This window comes from Ctenopharyngodon idella, chromosome 11 (assembly GCF_019924925.1).
Source record: "Ctenopharyngodon idella isolate HZGC_01 chromosome 11, HZGC01, whole genome shotgun sequence".
Classification (NCBI taxonomy): Eukaryota; Metazoa; Chordata; class Actinopteri; order Cypriniformes; family Xenocyprididae; genus Ctenopharyngodon; species Ctenopharyngodon idella.
In genome coordinates this window covers 23,871,360-23,895,049 of record NC_067230.1, presented here as the reverse complement: position 1 = coordinate 23,895,049, position 23,690 = coordinate 23,871,360, and the positions used below count along the sequence as shown (strand labels likewise).

Genomic DNA, 23,690 nt, shown 5'->3' with positions numbered 1-23,690 from the left:
ACAAGTTTGTGAATATTTTGAATAAAGAAAAATGAAATAAAAGTGATACAGTGCTATTGTGCCTGAGTGACGCATCACCCCCCGCATTAATAAAAAGTGCACATATTGTGAATTAATTTATTAAACTTAATAACCTAGCTTTCTGGGCAGCCTTCAGTAAATTAAGTTCTCTAAGAAAATGATTCATAAAACATCAGTAGACCATATGTTTACTTTCAATTTCATATTTCCATTTTGAAAAAAAAATAAATCAAGATATAGTTCACCCCAAAATTAAAATTCAGTCATCATTTACTCAACCTCACGGTCCAAATGTTTGTGTAATAAATTCTGTTAAAATAAAATATAATATATTTATGAAACTGTAAGTTTATTTGTATAATATATCAAATAAAATATTTCTTTCTGAATCTACTTTTTGTAATGTCTATTTGATGCTTTACACAATAATGACATCAAATGATCTTTTGGGGATAATTTCTAAGCTAAATTTGATGTATGGTAAATTTGGGATTAATTAGATTAATTAATCGCCACATCATGCAATTAATTAAATAAAAAATTGTAATCACTTCCCAGCCCTAATAATGTGTTTGGTGCAATTAATCTTGATTAATCATTTGACAGCACTATACACAGTAAAACCTCCAGTGTTAAATGAACACTGTTAGTGTTAAATTAACATTGCAAGTGTTTATATAATCCACACCAGATTATATAAACACCGGGTGACACTGGAAGTGTTAATTTAACACTGGATGTTTTGCTGTGTATATATAAAATATGTGCCCATCTCTGCTTCATGGTGACTAACAGTTGACTTAAAGAGGAAGTATGAGGGTGTTTAGATGCACAGTCACTAATTATTCGCTTCCTGGGACACTCGTACTTGGTATTTAACATAGACCCATTGGGTCATCCGGCTATCAACACTTCCTGAACAGCTGTTAATGTGCGGCATCATTTCCCCACCTGAAACATCGAGCTTGATTGAATCCTTTTCAGATTGTCGTGTAGGTGTGAACGCACGTGTCAAAGAGAGGCTTTTGTCTTCTACAAACGTTCATCAATTGTTGCGTACAAAGACTGAAATCAGACACACGTTCACACACAAACTACAGCCGTGCATCTGAAGACAAGAGATGGGTTTAGAATGCATTCTCTCTGGTTTTTATTCAGGTTCTTTAGGAAGAGGTCTGTTCGGAATTACAAAATGCACTGGTAGAAATAGCAGAGAGATACAGAGACAGAGGAAGAGAGAGATAAAAGGGGGATTTTTCATAGCCAGAATAAATGTGTAACATCACCAGGTTCAGGCAGCCTCTTTCACAGCTCAACATCAGCAAAAAGGGTTTTGGATTTCTTCTTAAATCAGAGTGATGTGCAGTCCCTCACACTGAGAGCTACTGGATATCTTTTAACTTTTTTTTTTTTTTTTAAATTCTGTAATACATTTCCACAGCATGTAGTGTGCTCACCTCACCCACGATTCTCAGAGAACAGTTGGCAATAGAAACAAACAAACATTCTATGAGTTTTTATCATTTATCGTCTCTTGTATTATTTTTTTTCCCTCTTGGTGCTCTTTTTTGTCTTTTTCATTTTTAAAAATAGAAGAAAAAAGGAACACATTGCTCATAAAAACATCTAACTATATTTATATATTTATACATATATACTCTTTTTCTTTATATTTCTTTTTATATTTTATAATTCCTGAAGTTGACTTGTTAACCCACATAGTGGCATGCACATTGCACATGCAAATCAGTAATTAAATACCTCTCTTTATCATGGCCTTTTTTCTCTTTAAACTTCCTCTTTTGCTTCTAAATGGTTCAGGTCAATAGTAATATGGATGGCGGGTGGGATATGGGTGATTAAGGAGAGATGGGACGGGTTTGCGGGTGTCACGGTGACAGTGGCTGTGCGCTCACAGGAACTCCTCACATGCTCCCACATTCACACCACACGCTTATTTCCCCTTCGACACATATGAGCGCTGTGAAGAAGCACACTCTTGCTGACGGTGGTGAAAACGCACTTCCTGTCTCGTGAACCGCTTCCTTTTAGAGAACTAACATCCGTTTCTCTTTAAAGTGAAATCTTTTCGTTTAATGCTACATGTTTTTTAGTTGAGAGCTTAGCATCTATTCTGTCTTCGGCAGAACAACTAGTGCACTTAAAGGGATCGTTCAGCCAAAAATGAAAATTCTGTCATCTTTTACTCACCCTCGTGTCATGTTACTATGTTTATTCCGTGGAACACAAAAGAAGACATTTCGAAAAAGAACAAAATAACATTGGACCCCGTTGACTTTCATTATCTTCTTTTGTGTTTCGCAGAAGAAATAAAGTCATACAGATTTGGAACTCATTTAATAACTAAATCATGACATTTTTTTCATTTTTGGGTGGACCTTTTAAATGTGTAATAAGTGTGATTTATGTTTACTAATTACTAATAATACATTTATATGAAAATAATATTTCTTAATATCAAATTAGCAATGTGTTTGAATGAAGAAACCATGACAATGCATAAAGAATGAGAGGAAATGAAACAGAAAGGAACATAGCAATGTTGAAGAAAGAGGATGAACACAGACTGTTGCAGGAAGTTTATGAATGAGATATACAAGAGTTACAGAAGAGAAAGAGATAGATAGGCCCAACAAAACAAGTTAGATAGACATGGATAGACAGTCGAGGTACAAACATGATGGCCCTCTTCGCTTTGTATCTACGGTCATGTAACGGCGATGGGAAACTGTTCATTGTAAGGCACTAAAAACGACTTGCCTTCAAATCAAACGCGCACACACTCACAGTCGACCATCCCACTGTCACATTGATGAACCCAACCCATTCCGATCCTTTGGAAAAAGTGGCAATGGATCCGTATCCAATCTCGGATTGGGATCAGATGAGGATGATAATGAAGTATGCCATGGTAAATGCTGAGCAGAAATGGATTGGCAAACCCAGCACTAAATTACCCAAGGTGCACAATATCATTTGTATCCCTTTCTGATATATATATTTTTTTTGGCATGCACAATGCCTGTGCTGGCCACAGCTGTGCCTCAAGTTCTCGCTCTCATACATACAGGGCAAAAAATCTACATTACCCATCACCCCCCCTCCCTTTTTCTCCGGATCCCCCACACGTTAGCATGCACACACATGTAATTCTGTTCTGTACAAAGGGAGACCACAGGAAGTGGTGTAGCTACATAGAGGGTGACTTGTTTTGGCAGCACTCAACCATTGAAGGAAAGCCCTTATTTCGTATGAAACAGAAAGAAAATACAGCTTTGTTCCACTAGGACGATACAAAACATACAACACATGCTCAAATGCAAGTGTGTTGTGTATCTACGATGGATCACTTGTGTGTGTTGCAAACTGAAAATGGCTTTCTGTCGGGACAGAAAATGAAGATGCGAGTCAAAAACAAAGCAATAAAGGCATTGACACTGAGAGCAAAAGAGGGTCAGAACCAAACTGATGAACAAGCAGAGCCAAAGAATGATGCACCAGTCTAGTTACATGCATAAACCTTTAAAGGGACAGCTCACCCAGAAATGAAAATTCTAACTTCGTTTATTCACTCTCATTTATCTAAACCAATATGACTATTTGTTCTGTGAAACACAACAGGAGACACTTTTCAAGCTACAAAAAGGACTATGTTTCAATTTTTACAACTATTTTGCACTATATTTAAAGTCACCAAACAGAAGCTGTTTCAATGGATATACGTAAAAATAGAAAAGATGATTTCTACATGCCAATTTCAAAGTCTTAAAGTCCTCCAGGTAACTGGATCAGTCAAATTTGCAGATAAAAATTATTCTGACAGGTTCTGTGAACTGGATTCATTGAAAAGTTCTGATTCATGAAGGTGGATTTTAAGATATTCAGTGAATAAAGACTTGTATTGTGCAAAGACTTAAAGCCCTCCAGGTAACTGCATCAGTCAAATTTGCAAATAAAAATCATTCTGACAGGTTCTGTGAACTGGATTCATTGAAAAGTTCTGATTCATGAAGGTGGATTTTAAGGTATTCAGTGAATAAAGACTTGTATTTCAGTTTTTTTACACAAACCTATTGTATGGCTTATAAAAATGAAAACATAGTCCCAGTTTTTTATATTATGGTGCTTTTTTGTCCTTTTAGAAGCTTAAAAGCCTCAGTCCATGTTCATTTTAACTGCATAGAAGAGCAACCAGAATAATTCTTTAACATTTCTCCTTTTCTGTTCTACAGAAAAAAAGTCACAACAGTTAAGAATGAGATGAGGGTGAGTAAATCATGTCAGAATTTTCTTTTTTGAGCGAACCGTTCTTTTAAAAACCACAACCTTCTGCTATCTCTTTTTAATAATAAAAATCAAATCCTTTTAATAAACTATCGATCCACATCTTGAGCTAAAATGGAGCAAATTTCCTGCATTTCAAGTGTTTTCAGCAAAAGAATTCAAGACCAAGAGAAATGGGCTTTATATTAACCATGCAAAAGGTCTAACTAACATTCATGCCTGACAAAAATAAGCCTTCCTGTCCTTTTGCTAAAGACCTGAGAAGTAGAACAATCCCTCCGATGTTCGATGCAACTCTCTAAACAAGCAGGGTGAGACAAATTAAAAAATGGTTGCCATCCACTTGAGGAAGCATTGCTAAGACAGACAGAGAGCCGAGATGGACACCCTGACAGAACTCGGTTGTCATTTCCCTTCATTACTCTCAGAGTAACTGGGATCTTCCCCCATCATATAACCGTGCCTCCCTGTCTTTAAAAAGCCCAGCAGACAGCGCAGACATGGGGACTTGTTAAGGCGTAGTGTGACTGAGTCCATCACATTAAGAGAGAGATAGAGGGAAGAGGGAAGAGAGGCAGGGGAAGGGTTAGTGTGCGACACTAGAACAGAAGGCACTGTGGCTCTGCAGGTTCATCTGGACCCATGGGCATCAAACCAGGGGCTAACTGGGGGCCAGCTGTGGGTAAATGTGGGCCAAACATCAACAAACACCCAGAAAACAGTGGTTTCCTCCCTAAAAGTCTTGGACATGGGTTGGCATGGGGAAGGGATCAAATAAAATGACTACTGATGTTTTAAAACTCTTTTAAAGAAAAAAAATGCCCTTGTACTGTGGATTTCATATGATTTTTGGACAGAAAACGAGACAATACAGAACCGTCCAACTGACTTCACGATTGGATGAAACTATTCTGAGATGCTTTATGATATTTTTATCTGAATAAAGTGAGAGTACATCTCGAAAACCTTACAGTTTCATATACTGACTGCTTTAGGAGAAACGTCAGCATCTTTTTAAGCAAAATAACAGTCAGGGTTTCTGATCTTAAACTTTCCATTAAGAAAAATCATAAATTAGATCTCTTTAATACTTACTCCTAGACAACAATGAGAGAAAATGGAGACTTTTGGGGTCTCTCCATGTGTCTCCTCTAGAGTTTCAGAAAACGCTCTATGATTTGCCAATATAAAGACTGCAGTCAAAAGTCAAAGATAGTCAAAGACAAGATTTCAGATAATGCTACACTCATTTTATAGCTCTATATTCATACAGCACGCCAACAAGTGTCTCATTTGTGACTATTTTGATTTTTTCTAGATTTTAGGAGAAACATTTGAGACAAAGTTGATACTTAAAACTGAGAAATACACAGCTTCTGAACTATAAAAGAGTAACCTATGCACAATAAAATCCTCTTCTGGAGGGAAAAATGGGATATTTAATAAAAAATTTGTTTTGAGATGGTTGGATGGGTGTGGGCCAGCTGGACAGGTTCAATGACAGTAGGGGAGGCTGAATAGGCCGCACCTCTACACCCCTGTGAGTTATACGTTTGGCTGTATTGTTGTATCCTGAGCAGAAGAGGGAGGGTCTCAGATTGAGCAGGAAGCCAAAGACATGACAAGCTGCCCGTGGCAGGGAACAGGAAGGCAGGGTGGAAGAATTGTTTCCAGTTACTTGATCAAAGACTATCCAGGTCAAAATTCTCAAAAAACTACTGTCGAAAAAAAGTCAAAGGCGAGCTTCGACAGACCTGCTACGTCACCTACTGTCGGGGAACAGTTCTGCAAATGTAATAGCGCCCTCTGGCAACTGTATTTTCATAAGGGATCGTTTGTCCATAGCCTAGCCTGGCTGAAGCTGCTTAACAGCACCACAACATGGACAAAAAGTAAACAACAACATTCATCACCCAAAACACTAACTTGCACTTACTCTGCATTAGCTGTGAAATAATTTAAGGGGTTAAAAACTGACCCTCTATAAAACGATTTCTCCTGATCACACTGTTGTGTGACCATCTTTTTCTATTGAAAAATAAATATGAAATGGACCCTGAATTTGTCTGGAAAAACTCTGACACAAAAACTGTCCGAGGGTATCCTGAATGGCCTGACTCTCTCTTTTAAAACATTCATGAGCTCTGACCCGAACTATTCACTACAGATAGGAATATTCTACTCAGCTGAGGTCACAAGTACGTAAACTTCAGGATGCTATCAGGAGCGCACCCTTATAGACTTCAATCTGTGGTGAACAGAACCGAAAACAAACACAAAGAGTTCGAAACAAGATGGCCACAACAGACAAAACTCCCGAAAACAAGACAACAAAGTCACATGACCACCTCTATCTTCATCAGCATCACCGTCATCTTCATCAATTGCATTAAGATAGTTTTCATCATTATAAGACTACTGTTATTGACAATAGCAAATGAAGCCTTTAGAAAGGAGACCGTCTCTCGCTCCGTTTCTCTCTCTGTTCGCAACCATGGCTGACAGAGCTGTAATGAGGGAGGTTTCACAATTCAGGCTTGTTTTTAGTGCAATCCAAAGTAATTATAAACAGTGCAGAACATCATCTGGGATCCTCAGATGGAAATAACATAGAAAACGCATTCAGATCTGTCAGATCGCTATCTAGAAAGGTCAGCTTTAGCGTCTATCTATAAACTCCATCTGCACATCTGTAGACATGGCAAGAGCAACAGGGAGAAAACGAGAGAAAGAACTTCCTTAAACTGAATGGAAAAAAGAGAGCTATCACCCCCCCTTCCCACAGTAAATCTTCTGTCTGATATATATATATTTTTTTAAATCATTCATGCAAGTTTCCATCAGATTTTAGTCCAAAAATATCAAAGAAAGCTGAGCAAATGCAACAGAATAACCAAGCTCCAAATGTTCGAAAAGAAGAAGTAATCAATTGAAGACATTCTGAAGAGGAAATAGTCTTTCCGTCCCTCCCTCATCTGCCGTTTCATTCTTTTTCCGCTGTCTTTCACTTTATCAGGATTGAGTGGCAGTTTGTGGGTGGGGTTTCGGTGTGCCGCGCCAACCCGCCTCCTCTCGCCTGCACTGGGTCCTTTCATATGCCACGCCTCTTCGACAGTTAACCCCTCCCCCAGGTGATGAGGTCACTCAGCATCTTGAGTTGGTAACAGTAAACGTAGATGATAAAACTCATCGATATTGGCCAGCACATGGGGCTGGTTTTGCAGTAGGTAGAGCTCTTGTTCACAAGAGCACTTGCTTTTTCTTCAACAATGTCTATTTTTTCTTCCCTTTTTTATTTGTTTTTTGGGTCTTTTCAAGAGGCATAGATGTGAGAGGGAAAAAGGGGTTCTGGCTTGATTTTCAAACTTCATTTTTCTTTTCTTTTTTTGATTGACAGATGATGTTGCTCTTCATTTTTTCCGTCGTGCAAGAAGCAATTGGTCTTGCTCAGTCTGGAGTGGAGCGTTCAAACACAACGACTCTGATCTTTAAAGTTCAGTCCATCTAAACGCAACCACCCCATTTATCTCTCGTATGCTCCCATTCCCTTGCTTGCTGAGCAGCATGGGAAACATAGTCCAGAGAGCAGGAGAAAGCAAAAGAGAGAGAGAGGGAGTAGGGAAGCTCTATGGGCCACTCAAGGGTTTAGAGTCTCACGATGGCGCAAAAGCACCGCTTGCTTTTCCTTTTCCACCCCCTCTCTCCCTGCTGCGGTGCATAAACATCTCGGTTTGAGTTGAGCGGCGCCCCCTCCTGGTCACCCTGCGCACTAACACCAATCATCCTCGTCCGTCTCGCTATATTGTTCGTGCAACCCCTTCCGGGGCCCACGGCCATGTGGTGGCCGGTGTGGGCCTGGGTGGGGGCCGCGCCGGTGCGGGGAGGGCGAGGAGGAACGGTAGCCGTTCGGCATACGGCGCGGGTGCGAGGGAGGCCCGTGACGAGCAGTCCTTGGGGACCGGGGGTGCGGGTGAGGATGAGGGTGGGGGTTGCCCTGCGATAGACTCTGCTCGTAGGCAGGTGGCTCGTGGTGCCGCTCGTACTCATAGTCCCGATCGTAGAACGGTCCGTCGCCCTCTAGGCTGTCTGGCGGCGGGCCCCAGCGGCCGTGACGTGGGGACCTGGGCGACGAGTGCCTGGGGGAGCGCGGGGAGGCGTGCCGGGGCGAGCCGTGATGGGGCGAGGCGTGGCGAGAGGGTGGAAGGTGGTAGGGCGGTTCATGACCTGGTGGAGAGAAGTGTCGCGGGGAAGGGGAGCGGAGTCGACCCTGGCCCGGGGAGCCGTAGGGAGGCTTGCGGACGGCTGGGGAGTAGGTGACATGAGGGCGAGGTGTGGACGGGGTCTGGGGCAACTGCCGACGGCCACGCCGGGGGGTGCTGGTCCCCGACGTCGAGGGAACGGGGCTTCCGCTCACAGAACTACTGCCCTACATGAAAATTAAAACAAGGCAAATAAAAAAACACCACAAAATTAACGTCAAACAAAAGAGAGGAGCACACACCGGCAAGAGGAGGAGGAGGAAGAGGAGGAGAAGGAGGAGGAGGAGGAGGAGGAGGAGGAGAGAGAGACAAGGAAGAGGAAGTGAGAGAAAGAGAGAGAGAAAAAGGTGTGTGGAAACAACAACAACAACATCAATAAAACCAGAAATAAACAAACCGGCAATGAGGCAAAACAGCAGACACAGAGAAGCCACGAGTCACATCGAGAAAAATGGACAGAAACCACAGTGATAAAAGAAGATAAACAAAAGAATAACACAAGAAAGAGAAACTGATTTCAGTAAGCAGTCATGATAAGGTCACAGGTGAGCATATGCTGTCTGGTTACTGTCTTCCCACACGGATCAACACCTGCGTGCTCCAGATACACTATGTTTCATTTCTCAGGCTTCTCATGGCAGATTACTGTAAAGATCTAAACCACGAACTTACACACATGAATGTCTACGGCTGCTGTGTGAAGCGAATGAAGGAATGCTTCAAAATGATTACTCATGGGTATGACTTTAAAGGGGTCACATCATCAAATATCTCATTTTCCTTTACCTTTAACCTTAATCAGTCGTTTAAGAAAATGAATTAATAGCACGGCATCTCATTACTAAGTACTATGAATAAAGGTCAGATATAAAAAAGTAATGTTATTTTTTTCCACTTTCTATCAAAAAATAGAAAGAGTTTGACATGTTATATAAACATACTCTAGCTTTCAGAGTGCAAACCTCCTCTAGTCCAAAAAAGACTATGGACTGAAAATAAACTGCAACAACTCGTTTCAAAATGCATTAGCACATGGCTGTGTGTAGCTCTTAGTTTTCTTAAGGATCCCAATATATGGAAGCTTGTTTCTGCTATGAAAAAAAAAAAAAAAAGGAAGGTTATCTTTCAATTCTGACTCTTTTCTAACAATTGCCAGATTATATCTCACAATTCTGACTTTTTTTCTTAGAATTATGAGATATAAACTCACAAATACGAGTTATAAAGTTAGAATTGTGTGATATAAAGTCAGAATTGCGTAAAATATATTGCCAATTATAAAGTCAGAATTATGAGTTATAAAGTCAGAATTGTGAGATATAAAGTCAGAATTGTGAGATATAAAGTTAGATTTGTGAGATATAAAGTTAGAATTGCGAGTTATTAAGTCAGAATTGCGTGATATAAAGTCAGAATTGTGTGTTGTAAAGTCAGGATTGTGAGATATAAAGTTAGAATTGCGAGTTAATAAGTCAGAATTGCGTGATATAAAGTCAGAATTGCGTGATGTAAAGTCAGAATTGCGTGTTGTAAAGTCAGAATTGTGAGATATAAAGTTAGAATTGCGAGTTATTAAGTCAGAATTGCGTGTTATAAAGTCAGAATTGTGAGATATAAAGTTAGAATTGCGAGTTATTAAGTCAGAATTGCGTGATGTAAAGTCAGAATTGCGAGTTGTAAAGTCAGAATTGTGAGATATAAAGTCAGAATTGCGAGTTATTAAGTCAGAATTGCGTGATATAAAGTCAGAATTGCATGTTGTAAAGTCAGAATTGCGAGTTATAAAGTCAGAATTGCAAGTTATTAAGTCAGAATTGTGTGATATAAAGTCAGAATTGCGAGTTATTAAGTCAGAATTGCGTGATATAAAGTCAGAATTGCATGTTGTAAAGTCAGAATTGTGAGATATAATCTCACAATTGCGTGTTATAATGTCCAATTGTGAGGGGAAAAAGACTGACGCTTTTTCTTAGAATTGTGAGTTTATATCTCACAATTCTGACTTTAACTTGCAATTGTATGTTTAAATCTCGCAATTCTGAGAAAAAAGGTCAGAATTGTGAGATAAAAAGTCACAATTACCTTTTTTATTTTTTTATTTAGTTGCGGAAACAAGCTTCCATACCAATATAAGGAAACTGTGAAAGAAGTTTTTTTTTTTTCATTTAAAGATTAACTCCAGTCAACAGTTTGTGTAGCACATTTCACCACAGATTGTTTTGTGAACCTGTTCCAATGTGCAAAGTGTCTGTTATTGAAGAACAGAGCAGTGCAAACTATATCGGACCTGACAGCAAACCTGCAACTCATAAGTGCTGTTGTTTAATTTATAAAGAAAAAGACTCAATATAACATGACCCCTTTAAGTAGTATAGTGAAATAATTCGAAAATATTAAGTTGAAATTGTGTGTAAATATACGAGTGGTATTTCAGCAAGTGTGTGTGCCCCACCTGTCTGTGCCCTCTCCCCTCACTCGGTGAGCGGGACCACTGACGATCAGATCTGTCGTGAGGATGACGGTGGTAGTCGCGCTCATGACCGTACCGTTCTTTATCCACCGAGCTGTGGTGGTGATGATGATGATGGTGGTGGCGACGGTCTTTTGCTCGACCCCGTTCTCGTTCTCTCTCTTTAGGTGGGAGTTCACCTGACTGTGTAGTGGTGCTAAGATCTGTGCCCAGACCTGCAAAAGACAACATGAGATAAGATGGCACTTCAGACATTTAAGAACACAATCCCTTTAAATGAGTCACTGTCAAAGTGAGGAGGGATTGGGCGGTTTCAAATGACATGAGAGTGAGTAAATGATTTTTTATTTTTTGGGTAAACAATCCCTATAATATTGTTCCTGCGAAGCAGTATCACTTTTATTCATTTGTTTTTGGCTATTTTTGTATAATTAGCGCAACACAGAATATTTAACAAAAAAAGGTCACTGAAAAAAAACCAAACAGATTTTTTAAAAATAAAATTCTGTTCATTATTCATCAGAAAAGTACAGAGTCATGGCGATGGTAAAAAATATGAGATGGGTGGAAAAATAATATATCAGCGCTTTCGCATTCAATGACCTGTGTCTGCGTCTGTATAGCGAGCGAGGGATCTCTCCGAGGTGCGGTGACTGCGGTCTCTCTCCCGGTCTCGATCACGCTCTCTCCTTCTCGGACCGTGTCGGTGACCCTCCTCTGACACCACCCTCTCCAGAGAGTAATCGTCCAATCTCACGCCTCGACCAGAACGTCCGTGGACCAATGAGGATGTAGAACGGCGCATTGGACTTGTGTCGGTGATGGTCTACAGAGGAAGAAAAGAAAGATAGACAGAGAAAAGGAAGAAAAAGAGTGGGAAAGGACAGAAGTTTTCATTGATGTGTGTTTTCATAGAGAAACTTGATTAAATGCAGTGTGCGTGAGTGGAAACGTTTGAATGTAATCAGGTTAACACTCAGTACATTCCACACCCACAGAGAAAACCAAAGCACAGGTAAATCTGTCATGCTCAACGAAGACAGAAAGAGAAATAGAGATCAACAGGAAAAGCGAAGGAGATCTAGAGAGAAATACAGAGAGCAATGGATATTCTGTGATTGATAGAGAAGATAAATAGGCAGACAGACAGACATAAAAACATAGAGATATAAAGACAGATAGACAGATTTATAGACAGTGATAGATAGATAGATAGATAGATAGACAGATAGACAGATAGATAGATAGATAGATAGATAGATAGATAGATAGATAGATAGATAGATAGATCATGCCTTACATGCACTGCAGCTTTTCTAATACAAGCGGAACCATTAAATACTCAAAGTCTTTCTCCACCTTAGCTGAGCACACAGAAGAACCCAATCCAGCCAAATAAAGTTCAGCACATTCATCCATGCACCCTAAGGCATGATGGTCAATATGACAGTCGGTAGCATGTGTGGACGCACAAAGACATACTTGGGCACATAACGCTCCTCTGCGTCTAAACATGATCTGAAAACTGAAATAGTCCTTCACACTCCGCTTTTCACTCACACACCACACACGTAATGTTTGATGCCATGCGCCTTATTGAGGCATGCTAAAAACATGACCATTATCGGCAGCAGTCTTCCGGTTTGAAATCCATGCATCAAGAACTACGAGACAGCAAAAGCTCTCCATGTCCACCAGACCAGAAATACAGAGATAAGATACAGGCATACACACAAACACTCGCGCACACACACACATACAGGGATACAGGGCTGCATAAGTGGACAGGAAAAAGGTATATAGAGAGAAAGGCACAGCAACGGATAGAATACACAGAGGGAAAACGGGAAAAGAGGGTGAAAAGAAGGATGGCATGAAGTAAAGAGTTCAGTGTGACATCAAGACGTAAAGAGAGACGCAGACTACTAAAACAGACAAAATGAGAGAGGGAACAAGGGAAAGCATGGAGAAGATAGAGGCAGAAAGCCAGAGACGGTACATACACTGAGGTTACTTCCTCGCGGCCTGTGTCTCCGTCGCTGTTGAACAGCAGACAGACGGTGCGCAGAACAGGACACACGCATGAGACCACATGGACGATACACACAGAGCACAGCAGAGAAAGTGTGTGAGGAAAAAAGAGAGAGAGGGGAAGGTAAAGGAAGAACAGAGGAAATGGCACAAGGAAGGAAGGAAGAGGGCAAGAAAAAACCATGGGGTTATGGGTAAAAATTGAGACAAATTCAATGTGCATCATGACAGATTAGACGAGAAAGATCACAGGAATGAGAAATTGTCAAAACATGAGGAAAGGGATTGATGGAGTTGATAAGAAATTAAAAAGACGAGTGTGCCGCAGGAAGTCCATGAAAAAAGGAGAGAGACCAAAACAAAGGTAGTAATTAAAACCAAACAGAGATATAAAGAGAGGAAATGGGAGAGAACAAGAACAAGTAAAACCAATAAAAAGAATAGGAAATATAAGAGGAAATGGTTGAAAATGGAAGTATGGAAAAGGGAAATATGAAACCATGATGTATTATGGGTCAAAACAGAGGCAAATAAATTCAATAAAAAATTGAGATAAAAAAAATATCAAACAGAAAAGGAAATAAAAGAGGAAATGGATGAAAATGGAAGGAAGGAAAAGGGAAATAGGAAATCACAAGGCATTGTGGGTAAGAAAACAGAGACAAAAAACAAGGATTGAGGAGAACAAGAACAAGTAAAACCAATGAAAAGAACAGGAAATATTAGAGGAAATGGTTAAAAATGGAAGTATGGAAAAGGGAAATATGAAACCATGAGGCATTATGGGTAAAAATAGAGGCAAATAAATGGAACAAAATGTTTTGGAGTGTGACAAAATGGTTTAAAGTGTAACAAAAAATGTATGGAGTGATGGAGTGGGTAGGAAATGAAAAGATGAGTGTGTCACAAAAGAATAAATAAAACAGGAAGTCAAGAAAAAAAGGGGGGGAGACCAAAACATAGAGAGCAATAAAAAGCAAAATGCAGAAAGAAAGACAAAAAATCAGAGAGAACAAAAACAAAACCATCAAACAGAAAAGGAAATAAAAGAGGAAATGGATGAAAATGGAAGGAAGGAAAAGGGAAATAGGAAATCAGGAGGCATTATGGGTAAAAAAACAGAGAGAAAATGGAGAGATTAAAAGCAAAAGTGGAGAAGAGAGCAGAGAAAGAGAGAAATCGTGATCCCCATTTCAATTTAGATAGAGCAAAGGAACACACAGGCATTGACAGGAAAGGGTTGGGGGGGGGGAGAGGAAAAGGAAAAGGAAAGAGAAAAAAGACAAAAATTGAGCGAGTGTAGAGGAAGATAGGAAGCACACTAACACACTTACCGCAGCAGAACGCACACTCTGTGGGGCAGAGCAGTGTTAGACAAGAGTGAGTCACAAGAACAAGAACCACATCTACGTTACAGCTTTACACGACACGCACAAACACAGACTTTGGATCCTCACACTTCCTGGTGTGCACTGTAAGTACCACACTTCCAACACACAAGTGAACATATATAGATTGTTACTAGTTTGTGAGGTTTCTACGTTTAGCTCACCTTCACACACACACTTTGAAATACATGGGGACACACAGCTCCCACACACTTGGACAAAATGCTCAACCCAGACACATCTCCAGAGGATAGTCAACCAAGAAATCATGGGGGTTATGTAAGGGTGAGAAATGCTGTGTATATTTATGCATTTTAGCATAATAATATTAAAAGTGTAATTGCTTTCACGTGATGTGTTTTGGGTGTATGTTTGCGGAATCATGTTTTGAGCGTGTTACTGCCTCCAGAGGTTGATTTGTGCTAGTGTTTCAAAAGGATCAAGTGAAACATATTCGTCAGGTCAGGTCGTCATGGGAGACTGGCGTTGGGTATGCAATCTAGTGCATATGTTGCATATCATATTATTTTCACAACAAAACCTGCCCAATTGCTACTCAAAACTAGCCCAAAAATCACGTTCTGGGGGTAAAAGCTGCATTTTTGATTAAATAAAACGCCTCCAAACTGGCAGTAAAAACACGATCCAGGGGTAAAATCTGTGTTTTTGATGGGGTAAAACACCACCAGACCGGCGGTAAAATCGTGTTCCGGGGGTAAAATCTGCATTTTTGATGGGGTAAAACACCACCAAACTGGCGGTAAAATCGCATTCCGGGGGTAAAATTTTTTATTTTTGATGGGGTAATACGCCACCAAACCAGCGGTAAAACAACACCAAACCGGTGGTAAAATCGTGTTCTGGGGGTAAAATCTGCGTTTTTGATGGGGTAAAACGGCACCAAAACGGTGGTGAAACCGCATTCCGGGGGTAAAATCTGAGTTTTTGATGGGGTAAAACGCCACCAAATCAGCGGTAAAATCGCGTTCCGGGGGTAAAAGCTGCGTTTTTGATGGGGTAAAACGCCACCAACCCGGCGGTAAAATTGAGTTCCCGGGGCAAAATCTGCATTTTTGGTAGGGTTCCCCTTGTAAAATTTGCATTCCAGAGGCTAAATATCATGTTATTTTGGGTCGCTTCAACCCGCGGACATCAAAGACAACCCGCGGCAACAGTGTTAAAGCAGCCCAATTCCGTGGGTCAAAACCGCAGACTTGGCAACATTGCTAAGTGGTGTCTCTTAAATTCAGTCGATTGGCAGCTTCCATTTGTGAATTTTAAAATTCCATTTCCAATTTTAAAAGTTGTATTTAACTAACATTTTAAACATTAATTAAATCAAGATTTTCAAATATACTATTACATTTAAAAAATGTAGCAAGATTGAATTAAAAATGACAGTAAAGACTTACAATACTAAAATTATAATATTAATTAATTTAATATTATTATTTATATTATTATTAATTTATTATTATTATTTTTAATGAATTATTCTGTATTATATAATCACTTTTTAGAGCTAGAGCTATCCAAACAGGATAGCTCATGAGTTGACCTACTTCTGTCTGACTTGTCACTAGCTCAAATCGAGCTCTGGCAGCAGCACACACCAGACACACCAAGGTTTTCCTGAAAGTGAGCTAGGGTGGTATGATGATGCTGAGAACACACACTCTCTCTCTCACACACACACACACACACGCATACATGCATCCACACAGCCATGCAGGTAAGTGAAGGTTAGGGTGTGAGCCACTTATCCATGTGCCCTTTGACTCTTGATAAAGACATGCTAGCATTTATTGCCATGTTAGCATGACAGCACACCAAACTATTTGAAGTTTGGTTCCCCCAACCAAAGCGGTCAAAGGCTGTAAGCTGGATAACTGACTGAGGACGGATGTTGGGAATGGATGATAACAGATAAAAGGTGGAAAGACGAAATGGGTGAATGGATGGATGAAAGGATGAAGGTGCTCACTTGGTTGTCTGCTGAGAGGCGTGGCATGGAGATGGTCCGCCCATGCCCTTCCATTGGGTGATAGGGCTCAGTGTCCGAGTAACCGTCCCCAACAGGCCCAATCTCTCTCATTTCTACCGTCTGCAAAACAGAGCAACAGCATGTGGGCCGGGCTGATGCCTGCTTCACCGGCCTACAGCTCTATCGGGCGTGATACCTGACCCATGAGAGATTAAACCAGTAGAGGGCGATGTCATGCACAAAAGTGCGTTTGAACTGACGATTAGCACTTGATCTAGTCATTAGTCATTACCAAATGAGGCATATCACTGACAGAGTGAAATAGAGGAACAATTGCACACTGGTATGATTACTGGCCCGTATTACAGCTTATTCTGGCCAATTCAGACAGATAAATGGCCAACTCTGACTGATATTTAAAGTGACAAACCCAAGTTTGCTTTTTGAATATAATGTAAAGCTCAAAGATACATTTACTTACTATTAATCACCCAAAAAATTAAATAAATAAATAAATAAAAAATCGCCATATTTAAGTTGCTTAAAAATTCAGGTGTTTTGAATCAAATTTGTAAATAAAATAAAATAAACTAATATTAATATTGCAAATATTTTAATATAACCTATTTTGAGGAAATAAAAAGAAACTGAGTGATTTCAAGTTTGGTCTATAAAAAAGTAAAGTAAAATAAAATAAAATAAAGCTGTTGTTCTGGTTTACATACATTAATAATGCAAATATTTTAATATAATCTATTTTGAGGAAATAAAAAGAGATTGAGTGATTTCAAGTTTGGTCTATAAAAAAAGTAAAGTAAAATAAAACAAAATAAAAAAAATTACAAATATAACATTAAGCTTTACACTACAAATTAATAATACAAATATTTTATCATAACTGCACATATGCAAAACGATGAGAGGAAAAAAAAGAGATTGTGTAATTTCAGGTTTGGTATATAAAATAAATAAAACAAAATATAAAATAAAATAACTTTAAATTAAACAAATTAACTTTTTAATGGGTTTTAATTGATGGAAAAACAAATTAACATTACAAATATTTTAACCTGTTTTGCATATACTGTATATCTAAAGTGATGAGAGGAAATAAAAAGCCATTAGTGACTACAGGTTCACCCACTACTGGTTTAAATGCTTTCCAACATGCTCATCAAGCCTACAGCTGTTTATTCAGCATCTCCTTTGCTTCATGGTACTAGGATGAGTGACTCGTGCAGGGAAACATCAGGGTCGAATGACTGCTGAGCTACAGAGAAGAGTCACACTGAAGGAGAGATGAGAGTCTGGAGTGGGTTTGGTACGATCCAGCAGACAGTGAGGAAGCGGCAAGCAGTGAAACACCCCCGCAGTCTGGCAGAGGTGGGAGGGTCTATACAAATGTCTACGATGGGCAGTGAAGTTCATCAGAAATATTTATCAGATAGATAAAGATGTGAGCTACAGACTGACAGAGACAGAAGAGGTAGAAAGAGTGATAATATGAATGAAAAGTGTGCCCAAAGGCACTGAAAAAGACAATGGCTGGGAAGACAGTGATTGGCTGAAGCACACGGTTCTTGGAATACCAAAAGCGGAGAAAAGGCAGATTCTGCTGATATAGTCATAGCCACTTTGTCAGGTTTCAAGCGGCCTAATAAATTCCTGCTTAAAGTTAAAATTCAGTTCTACACAAGACAAAATCACCTTTCTGATTGGAGGATCTCCGGTATTACCTGTGGATTATGGCGGCTGTCGTGATGGTCATCAGGATACGGTCTGTCAGGGTTCCAGTTTTCCGGAACAGACTTCTGGAACATTTCCTGGGCACGTGACGTCACCCAAGACTGGCTCTCACTCATTCCACCCTCTGGAGGCCTGAACCAGAGAAAAGTGTTGGTTGGCTAATTCTCTTACTCACTCACACACACACTTACATAAAAGCAATTTTATACATACAAAATGTCTCCTGCAGACAAAAATAGTACAGAAACACTATTGCAAATGTATATATGTATATACAGCAGAATTAACACAAAAGCAGATTGTAGAATTAAAACATAATGTGAACAAAGACAGCAGAGAGAAGGTAAAACAAAGAAAGAGCAGAAGTGTGGCCTATAAGGAGAAGAAGAAAGACAACAATTAAAGCAAAGCTAATCAGTGAAGAAAGAGATAAGGAATACCAGTCGAAACAGGTGAATCTCATAAAACCTGCCAGGTTTTAGTAATATTTTACTCCAAAATCAAAAGGAAAATTAAGAAAATATATTTAGAATACAGAAATCAAAGTCTGTTTTTGTACAATTAATAATTTTAATACTTTGACATTATTTTCCTGAAAATTTAATGACAGATTTTCATTTGTCTAATGTGAAATATATATATAAAATTTACATTTTAAAATATAAAATTGTAATATATATATATATATATATATATATATATATATAAAATTCTATTTTTTGTATTTTAAAAAATAATTAATAATATAAAAATATTAGTATTTCAGTATTTTTAACTGCTGCAATACAATTGTTTATTTTATACATTTTTAAAAATGAATTTAATTTAATTAATTTTTTTATAAAAAGAACTGCTTTAAGAATTGCTAGTAAAATGTCTGAATGCATTACAGCAGTTCTGGGGAATAATGTGCTTAATTCTCATAAAAATAATGGCACAATGAAATAGTACATAAAACAGGCTTCATTTTTATTAATGCAATAAATAATCTTTTAAGAACTCATTTTGCTTTCAAAAGAAATACGACCTGGATATGATTTCATGAGACTTACTCATACAGATTAAGCTAATAAAAAACATGACTTGCATAAAAAGAGTAATCAAGGTGCTACTCACAGGCTGTTGACAGGTTCCTGCGGCAACTCGGGGAGACCGTTCACCCCCGGTCCCCCTTCCTGGTTCGGGGATGGCTCCAAGCGCTGAAACATTAATGGCGTTCGGTTCTGTGTGAGATACGAACATGGCCTGCAGCTGGGATCAGACACACTCATGGGATATGGGGTAACACACACAAGCCACCGTGCATTACACAGGTGGTGGGGTACCAGACAGCAGAGGTCACCCAGAGGGCATCATGGGAAATGGATTCCTCCTGTGCCCTCGCCAACCTGAATGGAGTCCTCCATTGGGGCTGTGCTGTCTAGGTAGGTGCCGATGGCTCAAGGCATTTCCATCCAACCCACCAGAAGATATGGGTGGTAGTAACAATTTGGGCGTGCTACAGTGAAGATCTGAGGTTCATACTCACAGAACTACAGGTTCTGGGTGGATGATACATAAACTATGAACACTAGAAGTCTCAGAGACCGTGGTAGCCCAAAGGTTACACCAAGAACCTCCCCTCAACATCCATTAATGAACATATCGGCTAGACAAAGGTGTCCACACGGAGGGAGAAAAGATTCCATGTTAGTGATTGATAAATCAACCTCACCAATCAACGGATGGAGGAAAACAAGTCAAAACAGAGAGAGACAGAAAATTACACACAACGAAAAAGATTGACAGTAGATCCAAATTGTCAAAAAGTATGGAAACATAAAGGGAAAATTTAAAAGAATTAGACAGAAGGAAGACACAGTAAAAAATGCAAACAAGTTAACAGACAGGCATATACAGTAGAGACATCAAGGATGGATATAGAGAGTGAGACAGCCACAAAAGTGCTGCTGATGTTGAGAGGGCGGTGCTGAGGTACAGTTGCAGACAGGTAAAGAGACAGACAGGGATTCAGGTGAGGCAGGACACAAACATATATTTAGACCATTCCCTGATGCCAGCAGAGTGTCCATGCTCCAAGTATTACTAATTCAATTTCTATATGGACAATGCAGGCAGAAACAATGGACACTGTGCCTGTTCAGGATGGGAACATTTCCAGGGAAGGGGGCAGGAGTGACACTGACAAAAGGCCATGTTGTATCATTCATCACTGCATATTTCTTGCAAAATTACTGCTTGTGTTTTTAAGCATGCACTAACTAAATAAAATGTGAAATTATCATATTTACTGTAGAACCAGTGTTATTGTTTTCATGCCATAAAAGCACAGAAATATTAGGGGAGTTTGCATAAACTATTTTAAATCTTAGTGCTCCGTGTGGGAAGTGACATACAATACTGTTCAAAAGTTTGGGGTCGGCAAGATTTTTAAAGAAATTAATATTTGTATTAATTATTTGATCATTAAATAAAACACTTATAATGTTACAAAATATTTTTTATTTCAAATAAACTTTTGAACTTCCTATTTAACTAAGAATCCTGAAAAAATGTATCACGTTTTCAACAAATAGTTTAAGCAGCACAACTGTTTTCAACATTGATAATTATAAGAAATGTTTCTTGAGAAGCAAATCAGCATATTAGAATGATTTCTGAAGAATCATGTGACACTGGAGTAATGGCAGCTGAAAGCTTTGCAATCACAGGAATGAATTACATTTTAAAATATATTAAAATAGAAAACAGTTATTTTAAATTGTAATAATATTTCATAATATTACTGTTTTTACTGTAGTTTTGGTCAAATAAATTGACCTTGGTGAGTATAAGAGACTTCTTTCAATAATAATATTAATAATAAAATTTTACCAACCCAAACTTTTTAATGTGTACATATCAAATAAGGGCTAATTTTAGCTTAAAATAAAGTGAAGGAGGCATTGGCTGTGTATAAAACTGCAGGCAGCTGCCTATCTGTGAACAGTTCTCAACCATATTTAAAGATCACATAAAATGCTGTATGGAAGCACCAAGATGCAAATAAAGTTTCCAAAATGTGCATAAAAAACTGCAATGCTTACTTCTAAAAATTAGAACTTGTATCATATATAGCCAATAAGTGAGAAAGTAGCCAAATTTAATATAGTTGTGTGGACAGGTAGGAATTAAAAAATGTGCTGTTTCCAATGTTGATTAGCAAAGTAAGGAAGTTCCCTGTGCAATGTTAATTACTAAAGCTAATCAACTGCAAACTTGGCTAAATAAACTACATGATTTATTTGTTGGGAGGAGAGTTGCAAAAGGTTGAGAAAGCAGAGCAGACTTGGCATTTGTTTGTCTGAAGCGGTACCTGCTCCTCACGAAGCGCTTGCAGCTTTTTGGCCTTGCTCTGCCGGTAGTACTCCATTATCATCATGGCGGCGTAGATCTTGCCCACTGTCAGGTCTGTCGCTGCTGAGAGGATGGAAAAAGTTACCCTGCACAATTAGACCGGGATGGAATGGGACCCTGAGCCGAGAGGGGAATGGGAGTTGGAGACAAGGCATGCCACAAACACTAAGGCCTAGTCTCTCAGACCCAGACAAAACTCAGTCATGATCTCATAAGGAACCTCAATGGGAATGAACCAATAGAAGTTCTTTAGAGTCCAGAATGAGTCTTGATCTAGGTCTGAGAATCTGGACGACAGGTTTACAAACAAATTACAAGACAACTTACACAAATACAGTGGCCCCAAAAAACACTTAGAGTCACAGTTAAACATGTATGAATGTCACTGCATTAAAGGGATAGTTCACCCAAAAATGAAAATTTGATGTTTATCTGCTTACCCCCAGGGCATCCAAGATGTAGGTGACTTTGTTTCTTCAGTAGAACACAAATGATGATTTTTAACTCCAACCGTTGCGGTCTGTCAGTCGTATAATGCATGGCAATGGGAACTCCATCTATAAGAGTAAAAAAAAACATGCACAGACAAATTCAAATTAAACCCTGCGGCTCGTGTGTTTTAGGACATCAATGTGTCGTCACGAGCCACAGGGTTTAATTTGGATTTGTCTGTGCATGTTTTTTTTTACTCTTATAGATGGAGTTCCCATTGCCATGCATTATACGACTGACAGACCGCAACGGTTAAAAATCATCATTTGCGTTCTACTGAAGAAACAAAGTCACCTACATCTTGGATGTCCTGGGGGTAAGCAGATAAACATCAAATTTTCATTTTTGGGTGAACTATCCCTTTAACAACAAAATCTCAAATCAAGTGGCATTTGCAATCAAATGATTTTCTCAGAACTAATTTCCAATTTTACTTTTTGTGAAATGTTTTGGTCTGTTATCAAATGCAATGCATGTTTAGTGTGGCTTAACAGAGTCCTAACACTTTTTGGGGCTAGTGTATATACAGTTTCATATATATACACGCACAATATACATTATACACAATAGACACTAGACAAATACAAAACACCACAGAGCTGATAGTCTTTTCACAGTCAGATCCTCATTAATTAAAGAACCTCTCATTTTACTCAAGGACCTTTTATTGCTTCACATTTCTAGGCTGTATTACACTCCTACAGGGACTCAAGAGCCATTTCACTATGAATAGATGCCATGAATGAGGCAGAATGATAACAGGACCTTAAGATTACAATATTTTGCGAGGAGCTCAAATTTTTCATCAAAACTCTGCAGCGGTATCCAGAGTTTGAATCAGACATATAACATATAAATTTGAAAAAATTTGAGCTGCCATAAATGACAAAAAAGCAATCCTTTCACATCAAACACTTTCTTGTTAGAACAACTTCATAGTGAAATGGCATGAAACACCCAAAGGACTGACAATAAACTCTAAAAATAAACTTTCAAACATGCTAAAATTTCAAAATTAAAAAGAAACCATGCTAAAGGAAAGCATTCAAAAGTATTTCCAGGCAACTTGTTTATTAGCTACTTTCCATAGATTATATAAATAGATTTTCATATATTCTGGTCATCATTTCAAAGTTAACATCTTTTAACATAATAACTTGGGCTAGTTTTTGAGGCTCTGTGGTTTAGAGGTTAAGCCCAGCTTTGTGCTTTACACGTGCTGGAGTGAAAAGACTTCTATAGAGGATCCGTCTATAGCGAGGCACCCCCTGATAACAGGCAATGAAGACAGAAGATAGGAGAAAAGAAGAGGGAGAAAAGGAGAGAGGAGAGGATATGTAGTGCAGGAGTGAAATGACAATATGTAGGTCTAAATGAGGATAGCAAAAGGGATGTATACTATTTTAAATACTCCAGAACAAACTACTTCAGTCACATTGAATATGAGATGTAAAAAGAAACAAGGCTTTATGAGCAATAAATCTAGCTAGGAAGAAGGGTGGTTTTAAATAGAATTAATATGGTAAAGCATGGGATTCCTCATCTAATTAACAGTGTAAGATATTGGTTTATCATGTGGGGATGGGAGAAAATTTGTG

At 38.8% G+C, this 23,690-nt stretch overlaps 1 protein-coding gene across 16 annotated transcripts in view; it reads right to left on the bottom strand.

Moving 5' to 3' along the window:
• Nucleotides 1-1,147: 1,147 nt before the first annotated feature.
• The window catches only part of cacna1ab (calcium channel, voltage-dependent, P/Q type, alpha 1A subunit, b), a 148,039-nt gene continuing 125,496 nt past the window's right edge, over nt 1,148-23,690 (bottom strand). For 4 of the 16 annotated variants that reach the window (XM_051911915.1, XM_051911914.1, XM_051911921.1 and 1 more), the window contains 8 exons: nt 21,560-21,663; nt 19,321-19,427; nt 18,195-18,336; nt 16,459-16,578; nt 13,059-13,094; nt 11,659-11,881; nt 11,038-11,270; nt 1,148-8,752 (listed from right to left, as the gene is read on the bottom strand). In XM_051911915.1, coding sequence (XP_051767875.1) covers nt 8,096-8,752; nt 11,038-11,270; nt 11,659-11,881; nt 13,059-13,094; nt 16,459-16,578; nt 18,195-18,336; nt 19,321-19,427; nt 21,560-21,663 — 1,622 coding nt within the window. In that variant the 3' untranslated portion in view covers nt 1,148-8,095. The other 12 variants (XM_051911917.1, XM_051911929.1, XM_051911916.1 and 9 more) reach the window with 8 other exon arrangements.